Source organism: Dryobates pubescens, chromosome 22 (genome assembly GCF_014839835.1).
Source record: "Dryobates pubescens isolate bDryPub1 chromosome 22, bDryPub1.pri, whole genome shotgun sequence".
Lineage (NCBI taxonomy): Eukaryota > Metazoa > Chordata > Aves > Piciformes > Picidae > Dryobates > Dryobates pubescens.
This window is the reverse complement of record NC_071633.1, coordinates 2,556,926-2,577,737: the sequence shown is the minus strand read 5'-3', so window position 1 is coordinate 2,577,737 and position 20,812 is coordinate 2,556,926. Positions and strand designations below refer to the sequence as shown.

At 54.6% G+C, this 20,812-nt stretch overlaps 1 protein-coding gene across 3 annotated transcripts in view; it reads right to left on the bottom strand.

Annotated features, from left to right (window-relative positions):
- TSPAN4 (tetraspanin 4) overlaps positions 1–20,812 on the bottom strand; it is a 393,869-nt gene that overhangs the window by 59,255 nt on the left and 313,802 nt on the right. For all 3 annotated transcript variants that reach the window (XM_054171779.1, XM_054171780.1, XM_009904392.2), the window contains one exon: positions 10,656–10,730. In XM_054171779.1, the coding sequence (XP_054027754.1) occupies positions 10,656–10,730 (75 nt within the window). The remainder of the gene's footprint in view (positions 1–10,655; positions 10,731–20,812) is intronic.

The following is a 20,812-nucleotide window of genomic DNA, read 5'->3' as shown; positions in this document are numbered from 1 at the left end:
GAAAGATGTTGAGCTGCTGGAAGGTGTCCAGAGAAGGGCAACAAGGCTGGGGAGGGGTCTGGAGCACAGCCCTGTGAGGAGAGGCTGAGGGAGCTGGGGTTGCTTAGCCTGCAGAAGAGGAGGCTCAGGGGAGACCTTATTGCCCTCTACAACTGCCTGAAAGGTGGTTGTGGCCAGGTGGGGGTTGGGCTCTTCTCCCAGGCACCCAGCACCAGAACAAGAGGACACAGTATCAAGCTGTGCCAGAGGAGGTTCAGGCTGGAGGTGAGGAGAAAGTTCCTCCCAGAGAGAGTTGTTAGCCATTGGGATGTGCTGCCCAGGGAGGTGGTGGAGTCCCCATCCCTGGAGGTGTTTAGGCAGAGCCTGGCTGAGGCACTTGGTGCCATGGTTGAGCTGATCAGATGGTGCTGGGTGACAGCTTGGACTGGATGATCTCTGAGGTCTTTTCCAACCTTATTGATTCTATGATTCTATGCTCGAAGCCACTCCCTCTACATCCCTGCCTGCTGCCTGCAATCTGCATCTGTGTGGGAGCAGGCAACACCTCCAACCAGCAATGCCAAGTGGTCACAGTGTTCCTGAGGAACAAAGCAGGGAATGCCTCCAACCCACAGACTGTATTTTTTTACAAGCCTGCAGTAAAAGCTGTGGAGGAGCTCATTACCATTTACTGCCACAGGGAGAGCAGGAGGCACCTCCACACATCCCATGGAAAAGAAACAAACCCACCAGCAGGCATCATCCTTCAGTCCTCTGCCAGTCTCTGGGCCATTCTCCACAGGGCTAAAGCAGGCATGGAATTCAGGCTGGGAATTTCAGAGCCCCCCCCCCCCCCCCCCAGGCGAGGAATGGCTCAGGCTTCATGGCAAATCCTGCTCTTCCATCAGGTCTGTGCCCTCAGGGATGCCCCCCCTGCAATTCAAAGGTCTGGAAGAGGGTCCCCAAACTAACTGCAGCAGGCTGAACAGCCCCAACCCTCCCAGCCCTCTCTCCAAACCTCTGAGCATCTTTGTGGCCTCCTCTGGACCCCCTCCAACAGTTCCATGCCCTGGGGGCAGCAGCACACCTCCAGAAGAGGGTTGACAATTAGCAGCAGGAAGGGGAGTGTGAGGAGATGAAGGGGGCTCAGCAAAACCAAACTGAACCTGCACAGGAGGGCTGTGCCCTCCAGGATGCCCCCCCTGCAATTCAAAGGTCTAGAAGAGGGTCCCCAAAATGACTGCAGCAGGCTGAACAGCCCCAACCCTCCCAGCCTGTCCCCACAGGGGCGGCTCTCCACCCCTCTGAGCATCTTTGTGGCCTCCTCTGGACCCCCCCCAACAGTTCCATGTCCTTCTTGTGCTGGGGGCAGCAGCACACCTCCAGAAGAGGGTTGACAATTAGCAGCAGGAAGGGAAGTGTGAGGAGATGAAGGGGGCTCAGCAAAACCAAACTGAACCTGCACAGGAGGTCTGTGCCCTCCAGGATGCCTGACCTGCAATTCAAAGGTCTAGAAGAGGGTCCCCAAAATGACTGCAGCAGGCTGAACAGCCCCAACCCTCCCAGCCTGTCCCCACAGGGGCGGCTCTCCACCCCTCTGAGCATCTTTGTGGCCTCCTCTGGACCCCCTCCAACAGTTCCATGTCCTTCTTGTGCTGGGGGCAGCAGTACACCTCCAGAAGAGGGTTGACAATTAGCAGCAGGAAGGGAAGTGTGAGGAGATGAAGAGGGCTCAGCAAAACCAAACTGAACCTGCACAGGAGGTCTCTGCCCTCAAGGATGCCTGACCTGGAATTCAAAGGTCTAGAAGAGGGTCCCCAAACTAACTGCAGCAGGCTGAACAGCCCCAACTCTCCCAGCCCTCTCTCCACCCCTCTGAGCATCTTTGTGGCCTCCTCTGGACCCCCTCCAACAGTTCCATGTCCTGGGGGCAGTAGCACACCTCCAGAAGAGGGTTGACAATTAGCAGCAGGAAGGGAAGTGTGAGGAGATGAAGGGGGCTCAGCAAAACCAAACTGAACCTGCACAGGAGGGCTGTGCCCTCCAGGATGCCCCCCCTGCAATTCAAAGGTCTAGAAGAGGGTCCCCAAAATGACTGCAGCAGGCTGAACAGCCCCAACCCTCCCAGCCTGTCCCCACAGGGGCGGCTCTCCACCCCTCTGAGCATCTTTGTGGCCTCCTCTGGACCCCCCCCAACAATTCCATGTCTTGAGGGCAGCAGCACACCTCCAGAAGAGGGTTGACAATTAGCAGCAGGAAGGGAAGTGTGAGGAGATGAAGAGGGCTCAGCAAAACCAAACTGAACCTGCACAGGAGGTCTCTGCCCTCAAGGATGCCTGACCTGGAATTCAAAGGTCTAGAAGAGGGTCCCCAAACTAACTGCAGCAGGCTGAACAGCCCCAACTCTCCCAGCCCTCTCTCCACCCCTCTGAGCATCTTTGTGGCCTCCTCTGGACCCCCCCCCAACAGTTCCATGTCCTTCTTGTGCTGGGGGCAGCAGTACACCTCCAGAAGAGGGTTGACAATTAGCAGCAGGAAGGGGAGTGTGAGGAGATGAAGGGGGCTCAGCAAAACCAAACTGAACCTGCACAGGAGGTCTCTGCCCTCAAGGATGCCTGACCTGGAATTCAAAGGTCTAGAAGAGGGTCCCCAAACTAACTGCAGCAGGCTGAACAGCCCCAACTCTCCCAGCCCTCTCTCCACCCCTCTGAGCATCTTTGTGGCCTCCTCTGGACCCCCTCCAACAGTTCCATGCCCTGGGGGCAGCATCACACCTCCAGAAGAGGGTTGACAATTAGCAGCAGGAAGGGAAGTGTGAGGAGATGAAGGGGGTTCAGCAAAACCAAGCTGAACCTGCACAGGAGGTCTCTGCCCTCAAGGATGCCTGACCTGGAATTCAAAGGTCTAGAAGAGGGTCCCCAAAATGACTGCAGCAGGCTGAACAGCCCCAACTCTCCCAGCCCTCTCTCCACCCCTCTGAGCATCTTTGTGGCCTCCTCTGGACCCCCTCCAACAGTTCCATGTCCTGGGGGCAGCAGCACACCTCCAGAAGAGGGTTGACAATTAGCAGCAGGAAGGGAAGTGTGAGGAGATGAAGGGGGCTCAGCAAAACCAAACTGAACCTGCACAGGAGGGCTGTGCCCTCAGGGATGCCTGAGCTGCAATTCAAAGGTCTAGAAGAGGGTCCCCAAACTAACTGCAGCAGGCTGAACAGTCCCAACTCTCCCAGCCCTCTCTCCACCCCTCTGAGCATCTTTGTGGCCTCCTCTGGACCCCCCCCAACAGTTCCATGCCCTGGGGGCAGCAGCACACCTCCAGAAGAGGGTTGACAATTAGCAGCAGGAAGGGAAGTGTGAGGAGATGAAGGGGGCTCAGCAAAACCAAACTGAACCTGCACAGGAGGGCTGTGCCCTCCAGGATGCCCCCCCTGCAATTCAAAGGTCTAGAAGAGGGTCCCCAAAATGACTGCAGCAAACCAAAGTGCCAATGGCAGCAACTGCTCCCCTAATCAAGCATCCTCAGGGGTGATCCTGCAGTGCTTTTGTTCCTGGAACTGCCCCTGTGTCGTTCAGCTGGACAAATCAAACAGAAAAGGATGGGAAGGGGAGAGGAAGGAGGGGGGAAGGGGGTGGAAAAATGTGATAGATCCAGCACACACTGTGGTGGTTTAGTTTATGCTCTTCCATGGGTGGGCATTTAAGCAGCAGCCCCAAAGCTCTGGCCATAAATCAGGAGCACTGCAGGCACCTGAGCAAACCAGCCTGCTGAAAAGAGAGCATCTATTACAGCTGCAAAGAAAGAAAAGCAAAGATGGACTTCCCCCCCCCCCCCCTTTTCTTCTCTCTGTGCCTCCAGGAGAATCATTACAAGAAAAAAAACCAACCACAAACAAACCACAACAATAAATCCAGATGCTAAAACCAGAAGGATTACAAGAGAGAGAAGTGGGACAAACCTCCACATTTTATCAGCAGGATTTCTATTCCCCCAGAGGCCAGTGAGGTGCTGAGCAAAGGCCAAGGGCATCCTGGCTTGCATCAGGAACAGTGTGGCCAGCAGGAGCAGGGAGGTCATCCTGCCCTGTGCTCAGCACTGCTGAGGCCACACCTTGAGTCCTGTGTCCAGTTCTGGGCCCCTCAGTTTAGGAAGGACATTGAGAGACTTGAAGGTGTCCAGAGAAGGGCAACAAGGCTGGGGAGGGGTCTGGAGCACAGCCCTGTGAGGAGAGGCTGAGGGAGCTGGGGTTGCTTAGCCTGCAGAAGAGGAGGCTCAGGGGAGACCTTGCTGTCTACAACTCCCTGAAGGGAGGTTGTGGCCAGGTGGGGGTTGGGCTCTTCTCCCAGGCAGCCAGCACCAGAACAAGAGGACACAGTCTCAAGCTGTGCCAGGGGAGGTTTAGGCTGGAGGTGAGGAGAAAGTTCTTCCCAGAGAGAGTTGTTAGCCATTGGGATGTGCTGCCCAGGGAGGTGGTGGAGTCCCTATCCCTGGAGGTATCATAGTATCAGTCAGGGCTTGAAGGGACCACAAGGCTCAGCCAGTTCCAACCCCCCTGCCATGGGCAGGGACACCCCACACTAGATCAGCCTGGCCAGAGCCTCAGCCAGCCTGGCCTTAAACACCTCCAGGGACAGGGCCCCAACCACCTCCCTGCACAACCCATCCCAGGGCTTCACCACTCTCATGGGGAAGAACTTCCTCCTCCCCTCCAGCCTGAATCTCCCCACCTCCAGCTTCATTCCATCCCCCCTAGTCCTATCACTGCCTGAGATCCTGAGCAGTCCCTCCCCAGCCTTCTTGGAGCCCCCTTCAGATACTGGAAGGAGGGGATTAATTGTGGCACTTGGTGCCATGGTCTAGTCATGAGGTCTGTGGTGCCAGGTTGGACTGGATGATCTGTGAGGTCTCTTCCTACCTTGGTGGGACTGTGACACTGTGAATGGTCTTTCAAGCAAGCATCCACACAGCTCTGTCAGTGTCACAGGATCACACTGGAGCTTGGACTGTTTCAAATGGGGACACATTTAACCTGAAATCAGCAGTGCTCTCCAAGGGATAACAACCTGCCCTAGTTCTCATTATCACACAAAGTCCATTCAATACCCACATCTCCACTCTGCTGAGACCACAGCTGCAGCTCTGGGGCCAGTTCTGGAGCCTCTGTGCCAGGAAGGCTCTGGAGGGGCTGGAAGGTGTCCAGAGCAGGGCCAGGAGGAGGAGCAGAGGGCTGGAGCTGCTCTGCTCTGCAGACAGCCTGAGAGAGTTGGGGTTGTGCAGGCTGGAGAGGAGAAGGCTCCCAGGAGACCTTCTGGTGGCCTTCCAGGAGCTGCAGGGGGCTGCAAGCAAGCTGGGGAGGGACTTTGGAGGGGGTCAGGGAGGGATAGGACTGGGGGGGATGGAGCAGAACTAGAAGTGGGGAGCTTGAGATTGGCTGTGAGGAAGAAGTTGTTGCCCAGGAGGGTGGTGAGAGCCTGGCACAGGCTGCCCAGGGAGGTGGTGGAAGCCTCCTGCCTGGAGGTGTTTGCAGCCAGGCTGGAGGTGGCTGTGAGCAACCTGCTGTGGTGTGAGGTGTCCCTGCCCATGGCAGGGGGGTTGGAGCTGGCTGAGCCTTGAGGTCCCTTCCAGCCCTGCCAGTTCTGTGATTCTCTTCTCTCTCTCATTCCTGCCCTCCAAAATAATAAATAAAAAGAGACCAGCCCTCCATCACTTGCAGAGGGAGATGCAGGAGGTCCAAGAGAGCCCTGGAGTCCCTGGGGTGCCCACTTTGAGTGGAAGACAGGCTGTGAACCAGTCCCTCTGCTCCTCTGGGAGCTGCCAAGACAAAAGGAAAGTGCTGCATTGCTATATATTATCCCAGGCAGCTATCCCATGGGAATGCACTTCCTATTCCCACACAGCCCACACTTCACCACTGCAGAAGTCAAGGGATTGATATTTTGTGATAGAAACCCAGCCAGGACAGCTGGGGGAAGAGCAACCAAGGTGTGAGGCTCCACTGCAGCTCCAAGAAGCAAACACTGTTCCTCCTGCTTCCTATGCTGTGCACTCCTGAGCTTTCCCCAAGCCCTCCCCATCTCTCTTTACAAAACCAGACCACAAAGCCAGTTCTGAGAGTTGCTGCTGCAGGGCAGCACCTAGCTCATGAGCTCCAAAGAAGTGTTTCAGGGGGTTGTAGAAGGGGTTGGGTTGGAAGGGACCTTCAAGATCATCCAATTCCAATCCCCTGCCATGGGCAGGGACACCTCCCACCAGCACAGGCTGCTCAAGGCCTCATCCAGCCTGGTCCTGAACACCCCCAGGCAGGAGGCAGCCACAGCCTCCCTGGGCAGCCTGTGCCAGAGTCTCCCCAGCCTCACTCTCAACCATTTCTTCCTCCTCTCCACTCTCAATCTCCTCTCTCCCAGCTCCAAGCCATTGTCCCTCAGCCTGGCACTCCCAGCCCTTGGCCAGAGTCCCTCCCCAGCTCTCCTGGAGCCCTTCAGGCACTGCAAGGCTGCTCTGAGGTCTCCCTGGAGCCTTCTCCTCTCCAGGCTGAGCAGCCCCCACATTTCTCCATCAAGAAAAGAAAAGATGACAACCTGAGGGAGAGGAGGAAATGGGCTGCTGAAAAGCTCAGAGACTGCTGCCAGGTCACCAGGAGAAGCAAATTTAGGGCTTCTCCAAAGAACATGACTCAGAATGGGTTAGCTTAGGCTGCCTTGAGTGCAGCAGCCTGTCCTGTCCAGCAGCTGCCAAGTCACTAGGAGAGGCAATTTTGGGGCTTCTCCAAAGAAGATGACTAAGAATGGGTTAGCTTAGGCTGCCTTCCCTTTCCACTTCCACAGCTGTGTGCTCTTCCACAGCAAAAGACCACAAGCCTGGTGCCAACAAAGCAGCTGGGAATTGCTGCAAAGAGCTTGTCTTGATGGGCTTTTGAATAATTAACACCCTGCCAAAGCACAGTCCCAGTAATGGAGCGAGGGAGAATGCTTAGAATTGTTAGGGTTGGAAGGGACCTCAAGGATCCTCTAGTTCCAGGATCACCAGCAGCAAATTTGCAGCTGACCCCAAGCTGGGAGCAGATGTTGGTCAGTGAGAGGGCAGAAGGGCTCTGCAGAGGGACCTTGCCAGGCTGGACAGATGGGCAGAGGCCAACAGGATGGCATTCAACAAGTCCAAGTGCCAGGGGCTGCACTTTGGCCACAACAACCCCAGGCAGAGCTACAGGCTGGGGGCAGAGTGGCTGAGAGCAGCCAGGCAGAGAGGGACCTGGGGGTACTGATTGACAGCTGCCTGAACATGAGCCAGCAGTGTGCCCAGGGGGCCAAGCAGGCCAAGGGCATCCTGGCCTGCATCAGGAACAGTGTGGCCAGCAGGAGCAGGGAGGTCATTGTGCCCTGTGCTCAGCACTGGTTAGGCCACACCTTGAGTCCTGTGTCCAGTTCTGGGCTCCTCAGGTTAGGAAGGAGGTTGAGATGCTGGAAGGTGTCCAGAGAAGGGCAACAAAGCTGGGGAGGGGTCTGGAGCACAGCCCTGGGAGGAGAGGCTGAGGGAGCTGGGGTTGCTTAGCCTGGAGAAGAGGAGGCTCAGGGGAGACCTTCTTGCTCTCTCCAACTCCCTGAAGGGAGATTGTAGCCAGGTGGGGGTTGGGCTCTTCTCCCAGGCACCCAGCAGCAGAACAAGAGGACACAGTCTCAGGCTGTGCCACTCTGCCCCCAGCCTGTAGCACTGCCTGGGGTTGCTGTGGCCAATGTGCAGCCCCTGGCACTTGGCTGTGTTCAATCTCCTGCCCTTGGCCTCTGCCCATCTGCCCAGCCTGTCCAGGTCCCTCTGCAGAGCCTCTCTGCCCTCCAGCAGATCAACTCCTGCCCCCAGCTTGGTGTCAGCTGCAAATTTACTGCTGATGGACTCAATGCCCTCCTCCAGATCATCAATGAAGATGTTAAAGAGGCTGGGGCCCAGCACTGCTCCCTGGGGCACACCACTGGTGCCTGGCTGCCAGCTGGCTGTGGCACCATTCACCACCACTCTCTGGGCTCAGCCTCCAGCCAGTTCCTAACCCAGAAGTTGCTGTCATTTCCAGTTCTGGGGCTCCCAGTGCAGGACATTGATCTGTTGGAGCAGGTCCAGAAGATGATCAGTTCCACAAAGATCATCAGAATATGGGGAGCACATCCCCCATGGGGCCAGGCTGGGAGAGTTGGGACTGTGCAGCCTGGAGAAGAGAAGGCTCAAGGAAGACCTCAGAGCAGCCTTCCAGCGCCTGAAGGGCTCCAGGAGTGCTGGGGAGGGACTTTGGACAAGGGCTGGGAGTGCCAGGCTGAGGAGCAATGGCTTTGAGCTGGGAGAGAGGAGATTGAGAGTGGAGAGGAGGAAGAAATGGTTGAGAGTGAGGCTGGGGAGACTCTGGCACAGGCTGCCCAGGGAGGCTGTGGCTGCCTCCTGCCTGGAGGTGTTGAAGGCCAGGCTGGATGAGGCCCTGAGCAGCCTGTCCTGGTGGGAGGTGTCCCTGCCCATGGCAGGAGGTTGGAACTGGATGATCTTGAAGGTCCCTACCAAGCCAACCCATTCTATGATCATTTCCTTTCCTTAGATCCCTTAAGCAAAGGATCTCTTCCTGTCCCAGAGTCAATCTTGGCATTCTCCATAATCCTTTTCCATGACTGCTCTCTCCTACCTTCCTACCACTTCTAATTACAACCAAAGCTCAGCCTTAAACTCCCAGTGAGGTGAGGATATCAATTCATAAATATGACCAGAGGCTACTTTCCAACAGCTTCCCTCTCCAGGTGCTGTATTTGGGGCTTGGATGCCCACTGCACATGAAGGAGAAGCCTTTTATTGAGCTGTGGTGCATGATGTGCAGCTCTCTCTCCCAGGAGGCTACAAGTAATTCAGAATCCAATAATGCTCACAAGTCATCTGAAATTGCTCCTTCTACTGCAATTACCCTGTGAATTAATTCCATGTTCCAGCCACAGCACACTGCCTGCTAGCCTGGCTCTTGCCAGGCCTTCAGCCCTGCACTCAACAGTCACTCACAGAGCTCCCTCCTTCATTCAGAGCCTTTCTAGAATCACACAATGCTCTGGGCTGGAAGGGAGCTCCAAAGCTCATCCAGTCCAACCCCTCTGCACTCAGCAGGGACATCCTCCACTGGAGCAGGTTGCCCAGAGCCCTCTCCAGCCTCACCTTGAATATGTCCAGGGATGGAGACCCAACAACCTCCCTGGGCATCCTGCTGCAGTGTTCCATTACCCTCCTGGTGCAGAACTTCTTCCTCACACCCAATCTAAATCTGCTCTGAAGTTTGAAGCCTTTGCCCTGGTCCTGTCACTGCACCCCTTGGCAAACAGTTCCTCTGAAGCCTTCTTGTAGCCCCCTTCAGGTACTGGCAGGCTGCTATGAGGTCTCCCTGGAGCCTTCTCTTCTCCAGGCTGAACACCCCCAGCCCCCTAGCCTGTCCTTGTAGCAGAGGTTCTCCAACCCCCTGATCATTCTCATGGCCTCCTCTGAACCTGCTCCATCAGGTCCTGGTCCTTCCTGTGCTGAGGGCTCCAGACCTGCACACAGCACTGCAGGTGAGGTCTCCAGGTGAGCAAAGTGGCAGAATCACCTCTCTGGCTCTGCTGGCCACACACCTTTGATGCAGCCCAGAAAGTCCTGGTGACCTCATACCTTTCTTCATCTTATTCTGAAACACACTGAATAGAGCCAGGTCTGCTGTTAATCCTCATCTCCTTCTGCTACCTTGTGTAACTGATCTGATCTGTTATTTTATTCCTCTTTTCTCTTTCCACCTCAGAAGCAGCTGCTTATTGGCCATGGACCTGATGGCAAAATTTTGCCACCCACCCTGTGATTTCCAGGCTCCCTCAGTCTTCAGCTGTAAAAGATTCTGTTCACAGCATCACTAAGGTTGGTAAAGACCTCTAAGGTCATCAAGTTAGTTATACTGTGATACTGTGAAGTCCAACATTCTACCCAACACCTCCATGAGTGAAAACTTCTTTGCTTTGAGGGTGCTGGAGGCCCTGGAGCAGGCTGCCCAGAGAGGTTGTGGAGTCTCCTTCCCTGGAGACCTTTAAAACCCAGCTGGATGTGTTCCTGTGTGACCTGCCCTGGCTGATCCTGCTTTGGCAGGGAGCTTGGGCTCAATGATCTCTGGAGGTCCCTTCCAACTCCCAGCACTCTATAATTCTATGATTAAAGTTCTCCACATGTACTTTGGCTTCCAACTAGAATCTCATCACACCTGAGCTGCAAGGAGCAGCTTGGAAGGACAGTGAATTGTCTGCCTTGACTAAGGACACCTCCTTTGTAACAACTCTTACACTGTAAACCTCTTTCTTATAACTCCTGCTCCTTCTGCTGGGTGTCTCTCTTCTGACATGTTCCTGGTAAGGTTCATTGGCTCCTTTGCTTTTTTTCATGGGGGGGCTTTGAGTTTGTTTTCCCTTCTACATGGCAGATGCACTTGGCAAGATGTGTGACCTTGAGCTGTACACACGAGCAAGCCAGAGAGCCCAGTCCTGCCAGGCTGTTTATGCATTCTGAGAGAGCTCCTTCCAAGAGGGGTGTCTCAAGGAAGACAGAGGCATGATGTGCATACCAAGCCAAGTGCTTCATGATTTATTTATAGGGGAAAGGGGCATAAGGATTTGCTGAAGGGTGAAAGAAAAATGAAGACTCTGACTTACCTTGTCGGTGTAGACGAAGAACAGAATCACAACGGTGAGCTCCAACAGGAATACAATTAACAGCATGATAAAAAACTGTCAAGAGAAGAAGGGGCAGGGGGGAAGGGGAAAAAAAAAGCAAAAGCCATCAACATCGATTTCAGCTTTTGCTGGACACACAATAGGTCTGCTGAGCAGCTCAGGCAGCATGGGGAGCGGGAGATGCGGGCAGCGAGGCACAGAGCCGCTGTGGCACGGAGCCGCTGTGGCACAGCAGAAGCGAAGGCACACGACTGAAAGAGCAGGCAAAGGGCTGGGCAGGGAGCACAGCAGCTGGGCAGGGAACACAGCAGCATCTGGGCACACAAATGGCTCATTTCTGTCACTGGCTGCAGCACAGAAGAGCACACAACCCCACAGAGATCTGTCCCCCCAGCAGCCCGGCGCTCTGTTTGACAGTGACCCTTCAGGACTCAGCCCAGGGTAGGGCTTCTCCATTTTGCTCCCCACTGACAAGGCAGCAGCAAAGCCCACAGCTCAGGCTTCAGACTGCAAGAGGAGGTGGCCAGGGCCATACAGTCACGGCTGCTTTGAAGAGGAACGGTGGCAGAAGTGAAAGGCACAGCACAAAGCTGCCTGCCAGGTTAGCTCCCTGAGCGACACACATCACCTTGCAACTGAAAAGGACTGATCAGTGCTGGAGACATCAAAGCAAAGCCAGCCCCTCCCTTCTTCTCCTCACAAACCATGGAACTGCTTAAAACCCAGCAGTCAGAAGCTCCAAGGAGTGGATAAAAAAAGCCTTTCATGCAGGGATTTCAGGTAGATTCTCTAAAGCCCTCAGCCTCTGCTGGACTGAGCGAGAGGAGCTGTTGGCAAAGCCCTGCCCTCCTGCTTCCTGAGAAGATGCTGGATGGGTGCTGCAGCACCAGGCCTGGCAGCAGAAGCACCACGGGGGCTGCATGGAGTTTAGAACAAGAACTACCAGAGCATTACATGGAGCTCAGTTCTGCAGAGCTGGGTAAGGGAGAGACAGTAATTACAGAGGCAGGCAAAGGTCCTGCTCCCTGTAACACAACCTCCTTACGCTTAGCAGCCTGCAAGGCTGGGATTCTAAATCTGAGCAAGGCTGACTTGATTGAAATCCCACCCCAGGAGAGTGAAGCAGTGACCATCTCTTTAGCTCCAACCACAAGGCTGCACAGCCATGAAAGTTTAATAGCTACAAAGAATTACCACAGCCTCTTCACTGCCCTGCTAAGTCAAACCCAAACCCTTGAACTTATGGATTCCTGTGACTGAAGGGGGGGCAGGAGGTCAGGAAGGGGGAAATACCTTTCTCCACTAGTACAATGCCACTGCCTGCAGAGCTCATTGCATTGTGCCCCAGGAGCCTTAAATGAAAGCTTACTTTCACCTCTTCCTGGCTAGCATCTCACACCTGCCCGACCCTAACACCGGATCCCATTAGCTCCCTGCTTTGAATCACAGAGCTCATTCCCACTCCTGATCCAAGCTGATTTTCAGGCCACTACCACCCACCCCTGAGCTTCTGGAGGGCTTTGCAAGCCAGCCTTGGGGCAGCCTGCTTTTTGACTCATGTTAGGATGTCAGGCTGCTGCAGAGCACTGAGTGAAGCAGGACAAAGCCCAGTATCTCAGTCTCACAGTATCACCAAGGTTGGAAGAGACCTCAAAGCTCATCAAGTCCAAGCTGTCACCACAGACCTCATGACTAGACCATGGCACCAAGTGCCACATCCAATCCCCTCTTGAACACCTCCAGGGATGGGGACTCCACCACCTCCCTGGGCAGCACATCCCAATGGCTAACAACTCTCTCAGGGAAGAACTTTCTCCTCACCTCCAGCCTAAACTTCCCCTGGCACAGCTTGACACTCTGTCCTCTTGTTCGGGTGCTGGCTGCCTGGGAGAAGAGACCAACCCCTTCCTGGCTACAACAACCTTTCAGGTAGTTGTAGAGGGCAATGATGTCACCCCTGAGCCTCCTCTTCTCCAGGCTAAACAATCCCAGAGGCTTTGCTGCCCTTCATTGGGCTGTGGAGGTACTTCTGCCCCATCCCTAAAGCCTGGCTTCTCCAACACGGGCATGCACACACTGCTGCCTCCCTGGGAAACTCCCTGGCATAGCCTGGGGCACAGCAGGCAACTGCTAGAACAAAGAATGGAATGGAATAGAATGGAATAGAATTAGAATAGGAATAGACCTTGGAAGAGACCTTCAAGATCATCACATCCAACCTATCATCCAACACCACCTAATCAACTAACCCATGGCACCAAGCATCCTATCAAGTCTCCTCCTGAACACCTCCAGGGATGGTGACTCCACCACCTCCCTGGGCAGCACATCCCAATGGCTAACAACTCTCTCTGGGAAGAACTTTCTCCACACCTCCAGCCTAAACTTCCCCTGGCACAGCTTGAGACTGTGTCCTCTTGTTCTGGTGCTGGGTGCCTGGGAGAAGAGCCCAACGCCCTCCTGGCTCCAACCTCCCTTCAGGGAGTTGGAGAGAGCAAGAAGGTCTCCCCTGAGCCTCCTCTTCTGCAGGCTAAGCAACCCCAGCTCCCTCAGCCTCTCCTCACAGGGCTGTGCTCCAGGGGGGGCTTGTACCCACTACCCACAGCCACCAACATTTCCCACCCCAGGAGCCCCATTCCTTCAGCTCCTCATTTTGCCCAGCCTTCATTGTCTATGCTCACACATCCTGAGCTTGTTCCTGCCTGGAGGATAAAAGCTTTTGGAAGAACTCCAGAAACAGCACTTCAATGACTTCCAAGAATGAGGCAGGCTAAAGTGTCTTATTCTGGCCAGGTGAAATTTCTGCTGGCTTAGCTGGAAATCCTCTCACACTGTGGTGTTTAAAGCAGGGACCTGAAACAAAGCAGGGCTCCATATCAGCCCTGTCCCTTTTGTCTTACCCAGCCCTGAGTGGATTTCTGGGGGGAAGTTATTAGCCTTCCAAAGGAGTGCTCTTCACACATCCTGCAGAGATGAGAAGGCTCAGCAGCTAAGCCTTCAAAGTCCACCAGCACCAAAAGCCCACTCACAGCCTTCCTGCAGCTCAGATGTGTGACCATACAGCTCTCAAACCATCCCACAGAGCATCTGCCCTCCCTGTCCTGTGGCAGCCACACACCCCTGCAGTGCCTTTCTGCTTCCCCTCAGAGCTGATGGCCTCCTGTCCTGCTGCACTGCACATGGCCTGCAACAGCAGATACAGCCAGCAACTGGGACAAAACCCAGGGATCTGCTTTTGCTGTGCCCTCAAGGAAGCTTTCCCTCCCTTCTCTGCAGCCACCACCACAGAGGCAGCACAGATGAAGCCAGGGAGGGACTCTGCAGGAGAAGGGGGAGCCTGAGGAAGGATGTTTGTAACAGCAGGTGGGGAATGGTTTGGTGGTGAATGGTGCCACAGCCAGCTGGCAGCCAGGCACCAGTGGTGTGCCCCAGGGAGCAGTGCTGGGCCCCAGCCTCTTTAACATCTTCATTGATGGTCTGGAGGAGGGCATTGAGTCCATCAGCAGTAAATTTGCAGCTGACAGCAACCTGGGGGCAGGAGTTGATCTGCTGGAGGGTAGAGAGGCTCTGCAGAGGGACCTTGCCAGGCTGGGCAGATGGGCAGAGGCCAAGGGCAGGAGATTGAACACAGCCAAGTGCCAGGGGCTGCACATTGGCCACAGCAACCCCAGGCAGAGCTACAGGCTGGGGGCAGAGTGGCTGAGAGCAGCCAGGCAGAGAGGGACCTGGGGGTGCTGGTCGATGGTAGGCTGAACATGAGCCAGCAGTGTGCCCAGGCAGCCAAGAAGGCCAATGGCATTCTGGCCTGCATCAGGAACAGTGTGGCCAGCAGGAGCAGGGAGGTCATTCTGCCCCTGTACACTGCACTGGTTAGGCCACACCTCGAGTCCTGTGTCCAGTTCTGGGCTCCTCAGGTTAGGAAGGAGGTTGAGATGCTGGAAGGTGTCCAGAGAAGGGCAACAAAGCTGGGGAGGGGTCTGGAGCACAGCCCTGTGAGGAGAGGCTGAGGGAGCTGGGGTTGCTTAGCCTGGAGAGAAGGAGACTCAGGGGTGACCTTATCACTCTCTACAACTGCCTGAAGGGAGGTTGTAGACAGACAGATGTTGGTCTCTTCTCCCAGGCAGCCAGCACCAGAACAAGAGGAACTGCTGGCAGCAGGGATGGGAGCAGGAGACACCAGAGGAAAAGGCCTGAGCAGCTGCAGGGGACATGCACACCTGGGAGGGGACAGCAGCTTGTGGAGGACCTCATGCTGGAGCCATGGAAAAGTCAAATAAATGAGAAGCTTGCACTGCCCCTGTGACCAAGTGAAACGTGCAGGGGGTCACTGGAGCCTGGCAGGGGGGGAGGAGGGACCCTGAGCTGTTTTCTCAGGTGGGCAACTGTCAGCAGTTCTCAATGCCAGAACCAGTAATTAAAAGCTGATCTTCATTAGCAAGAAGTTAAGTGACATTTCATGACTCAGGAGTGCAACATCCAAGTCATACAGATCTGCTAAAGCCTCCCTCTTAGGTCTGGAGCAGGCAGCTGCTGTAGGTAGATCTTCTGGGGAGCCCATGGTGGTCCCTTCTTCAGTTCATGCTAGAGAAACAGGTAGGGCACTGAAAGTGACTGGCTTGAGAGCAGCCCTGAAGAAAAGGCCTTGGGGGTGCTGGGGGAGGAGAAGCTCAGCAGGAGCCAGCAGGGAGCACTTGCAGCCCAGAGAGCCAAGCAGAGCCTGGGCTGCAGCCAGAGAAGTGTGGCCAGCAGGGCCAGGGAGGGGATTCTGCCCCTCTGCTCCACTCTGCTGAGACCACAGCTGCAGCTCTGGGGCCAGCTCTGGAGCCTCTGTGCCAGGAAGGCTCTGGAGGGGCTGGAAGGTGTCCAGAGCAGGGCCAGGAGGAGGAGCAGAGGGCTGGAGCTGCTCTGCTCTGGAGACAGCCTGAGAGAGTTGGGGTTGTGCAGGCTGGAGAGGAGAAGGCTCCCAGGAGACCTTCTGGTGGCCTTCCAGGAGCTGCAGGGGGCTGCAAGCAAGCTGGGGAGGGACTTTGGAGGGGGTCAGGGAGGGATAGGACTGTGGGGATGGAGCAGAACTAGAAGTGGGGAGATTGAGATTGGCTGCAAATTTGCTGCTGACTGACTCAATGCCCTCCTCCAGATCATCAGTGAAGATGTTAAAGAGGCTGGGGCCCAGCACTGCTCCCTGGGGCACACCACTGGTGCCTGGCTGCCAGCTGGCTGTGGCACCATTCACCACCACTCTCTGGGCTCAGCCTCCAGCCAGTTCCTAACCCAGCTCAGAGAGCTGCTGTCCCAGCCAGGGGCTGACAGCTTGGCCAGCAGTTTGCTGTGGGGGATGGTGTCCAAGGCCTTGCTGCAGTCCAGGCAGACCACATCCACAGCCTGCCCCACAGCCCCCAGGCAGTCACCTCCAACCTTCCTTCCATGCTTAGAGCCTCCACAACTTCTCTGGGCAACTTCTTCCAGTGCCTGTGGACAGTGAACCAAAACGAATGTGCCCTGCCTAGAAAGTCCATCCCCAGCTTAGCAGGACTCTGCTTTTTCTTCATGGAGAAGCATTTGTGTGGTTGAACAAAATCTCTGGGTTTATCTTTCTCACTCTCTGCATTTAGTGAGCTGAAGTCCAGTTCTGCCACAGAAAACTAACAGGAATTAGCAAACCCTGGCTGCAGACAGAGGAGACATGCACTGCATCTTTCAGTGCAAAGGTAGATGAGGTGAAGTCAGCCTCAGGGTGGAGGGTTCAAATTCACCCCCTGGCCAAAGCTACAAGCACTTAGATGGCAGATTTATCATCCTCCCTCTCTCTGCAGAAGAGCCCTACCTGAATAGTTACAAGTGTGTGCCCAGGGGGCCAAGAAGGCCAAGGGCATCCTGGCCTGCATCAGGAACAGTGTGGCCAGCAGGAGCAGGGAGCTCATCCTGCCCTGTGCTCAGCACTGCTGAGGCCACACCTTGAGTCCTGTGTCCAGTTCTGGGCCCCTCAGTCTAGAAAGGACATTGAGAGACTTGAAGGTGTCCAGAGAAGGGCAACAAAGCTGGGGAGGGGTCTGGAGCACAGCCCTGTGAGGAGAGGCTGAGGGAGCTGGGGTTGCTTAGCCTGCAGAAGAGGAGGCTCAGGGGAGACCTCATTGCTCTCTACAACTCCCTGAAGGGAGGTTGGAGCCAGGTGGGGGTTGGGCTCTTCTCCCAGGCACCCAGCACCAGAACAAGAGGACACAGTCTCAAGCTGTGGCAGGGGAGGTTTGGGCAGGATGTTAGGAAGAAGTTCTTCCCAGACAGAGAGATTGGCCATGGGAATGTGCTGCCAAGGGGGGTGGTGGAGTCAGCATCCCTGGAAGTGTTTAGGAAGAGCCTGGATGAGGCCCTTGGAGCCATGGTTTAGTAGTCAGGAGGTGCTGGGTGGCAGGTTGGGATTGATGATCTCCGAGGTCTCTTCCAACCTTATTGATTCCATGAACCCAAACCAACGTGCTGGGAAGTAAAACTGGAGGCTTCAGAGGGAGCTGGCTGCAGAGCCTGCACACTTCAGCACACCTTCTGACCCACCAGGTCCTGCTCCTCTGCTCCCAAAGCATCATCCAACAGAAGTTCACTTCCAGTTCCACCCTCAGCATTGCTCTCCACAGCTCCCTGAAACGAGGCCAGTGTTGGCCTCCTCTCCCAAGTAACTAACCACTGGACAAGAGGGAGTGGCCTCAAGCTGTACCAGGGGAGGTTTAGCCTGGACATCAGGAAGAAATTCTTCACTGCAAGAGTGGTCAGGCAGTGGGATGTGCTGCCCAGGGAGGTGGTGGAGTCCCCATCCCTGGCTGTGTTCAAAGAATGAACAGATGTAGCACTTCGGGCCATGGGCTGGTGGGCAAGGAGATGTTGAGCAGAAGGTTGGACTTGATCTTGGAAGTCTTTCCCAACTTTGATAACTCTGTGATTTATGATCCCAAAGGGAATGATGCCCAACCTGGGGCCAGAACCAGCCTGGCATATCCCATTCCTGGCACATCTTCCCTTTGAGGCTGCTGGAGCCCAGGAGCAGGCTGCCCAGAGAGGTATCTCTGGAATGTCCTTCTCTGGAGACATTCCAAACCCATCTGGATGACTTCCTGTGCACCTTGGGCTAGGCAGAGCTGCATTAGCTGTGGGTTGGACTAGATGATCTCCCAGAAGTCCCTTCCAACTCCCTTACCATTCCATGATTCAACTTTGAAGAGGAGAAACAAAAGCTGAGAAAGGGCTCACAGCCCCTAGCCCCCACCAAGCCTGCTGGGAACTCTCACAGCTCCTCTTCAATGGAGTTCTCTCACTGTGGTGATAAATAGAGAGAAGGATAAAAATGAGTTTTGCTTTGGTTCACTGGGGCTGCAGACTGTTGGGATAATAAAGATTTATGCATGGAGGAACAACAAGCCCAGAGCAAAGCATTCCTGGTCAAACTCCATGGAAGAAGATTAATCTGACCTTGTAGAGAGAGATGCTTTGCCACACTGCTTGTCAAATAAGGGGATGCAACCCAACAGAGGGTCACTGGAGGGGTACCTGCTGCACAGCTCCTCATAAATCACCCCTGAAACAACCCCCCAGAGGCTGTGATGAGGAGGGAGGGAAAGCTGACACTTTTCTGCCTAGCTTCCACTGCTAGAAGAAGAAGAAAAGTAAGGCTGGGCTCTCAGCTGTTGCCTTCATGTTCTACCAAGCTTTCCTGGAGGTTCCTGTTAAAGAAGTAGAGGAAAGGAAGCAAGCAGCTGCTACCAAGTCTGCCTCATAGCTACACATCACAGGCTCACAGGATGCTAGGGGTTGGAATGGACCTCTGGAGATCATGGAGTCCAACCCCCCTGCCAGAGCAGGAGCAGAGAATCCAGCACAGGTCACACAGAACACATCCAGACAGGGCTGGGAAGGCTCCAGAGAAGGAGACTCCACAACCTCTCTGGGCAGCCTGCTCCAGGGCTGCCTGCTCCAGTGCAGAAGTTCCTCCTCATGTTGAGGTGGAATCTCCTGTGCTGCAGTTTCCATCCATTGCTCCTTGTCCTATCCCAGGGTGCAACTGAGCAGAGCCTGTCCCTGTCCCTTCCTTCCTGACCCCCAGTCCTCAGCTATTGATAGCCATTGATCAGATCCCCTTCTCCTCTCCAGACTGCACAGCCCTCCTGATGCCAGGGAGAAAAATCTAACAGAGAAGAGGTCTCACCTTGCAACTACATCCACATTGGAGCTCTGTTAGGCTTTTGACCCAGCAGATTCAGTCCCTTCATTCACCCTTTTACTCTCAGTGGGGGAATCAAGAACTGTTCCCTGTGTGCACATTCAGAGCATGTCTCCATCACAGCTCACAGAGGCACTGAGCAACAAGTGCCTTCTACTTCCCTCCCAAACAAGTTGTTCTGCTGGCTCAGGTAGAACAGGCACTTGCCTCTCTGCATGATGATTGATCATCACACACTAATCCACAGGACTGGGGCTTCTCCTGGGGGTGTACAAAGAACAGTTTGCCCAGGGAGGTTGTGGATATCTCCTTCCTGGGGCTGGACAAAGCCAGGCTGGATAAGGCCTTGAGCAATCTGGGCTGGTGGGAGGTGTCCCTGCCTGTGGCAGGGGGTTGGAGTAGATCTCTAAGTCACTTCAACCTAAGCCAACCTATGATTCTGCTTCCTCACTGCCTCTCCACCCCAAAAGTTCCATCACATTGCCCAAATTTCCCTTCCATCCATGTCAGGAGTCCTGAGATTGAGAAAGAGCTGAGAACCAGCTGAGTGAGAGCTGGGAACCAACTGAGAGACAGCTGAGAACCAACTGAGAGAGAGCTGAGACATTGAGAGACTTGAAGGTGTCCAGAGAAGGGCAACAAGGCTGGGGAGGGGTCTGGAGCACAGCCCTGTGAGGAGAGGCTGAGGGAGCTGGGGTTGCTTAGCCTGCAGAAGAGGAGGCTCAGGGGAGACCTCATTGCCCTCTACAACTCCCTGAAGGGAGGTTGTGGCCAGGAAGGGGTTGGTCTCTTCTCCCAGGCAGCCAGCACCAGAACAAGAGGACACAGTCTCAAGCTCTGCCAGGGGAGGTTTAGGCTGGATATTAGGAAGAAGTTCTTCATAGAAAGAGAGATTGGCCATGGGAATGTGCTGCCCAGGGAGGTGGTGGAGTCCCCATCCCTGGAGGTGTTTAGGAAGAGCCTGGATGAGGCACTTGGTGCCATGGTTGAGTTGATCAGATGGTGCTGGGTGATAGGTTGGACTTGATGATCTCAAAGGTCTTTTCCAACCTCTTCTCTTCTCTTCTCTTCTCTTCTCTTCTCTTCTCTTCTCTTCTCTTCTCTTCTCTTCTCTTCTCTTCTCTTCTCTTCTCTTCTCTTCTCTTCTCTTCTCTTCTCTTCTGGCATTTTTAAGGACAGGTTTCCTCAGAGAGCTTTTTTGATGACCTCCTGATGCATGACTTCCCCAGGACAAGCAGTGGTGTGGCACAGATCTGAGCAGCACTCACAAAAAGGAAGAGGAGGGGGGCAGGGGATAAAAATATAACAAAAGAAACTTTCTTCCAGTCCTGAGAGCAGAAGTGTTCAATGTATCAGCAGCTGTCACAAGCAGTTTAACAGGAATTCCCCACAGGCAGTTTGATCTGATGGTTTAATAGGGAGTGGGAGCATAATGAAAGGCTCACTTAGGGTTTGCAGTTTTGCTTTGATTTTCTTTCTTTTATTCTTTTTCTTCTGTTGTTTTTTTTTTTTTTCCCCTCAAGGAACTGAAGGAAGAGAGGAGAGCAGCAGAGAATAAAAACCAGGGGAAAGGGAAACTCCTCCTTCTGCAGGTGGAAGATTTGTGCGGAAGAAAGACAGAGCAATGAGTGAAAAATGCCAGGAGAGTGGCCAGGCAGCACCAATGACTGCAAGGACAATCACAGGATCAGAATCACACAATCATCAAGGTTGGAAGAGACCTCAAAGATCATCAAGACCAAGCTGTCACCACAGACCTCATGGCTAGACCATGGCACCAAGTGCCACATCCAATCCCCTCTTGAACACCTCCAGGGATGGGGACTCCACCACCTCCCTGGGCAGCACATCCCAATGGCTAACAACTCTCTCTGGGAAGAACTTTCTCCTCACCTCCAGCCTAAACCTCCCCTGGCACAGCTTGAGACTG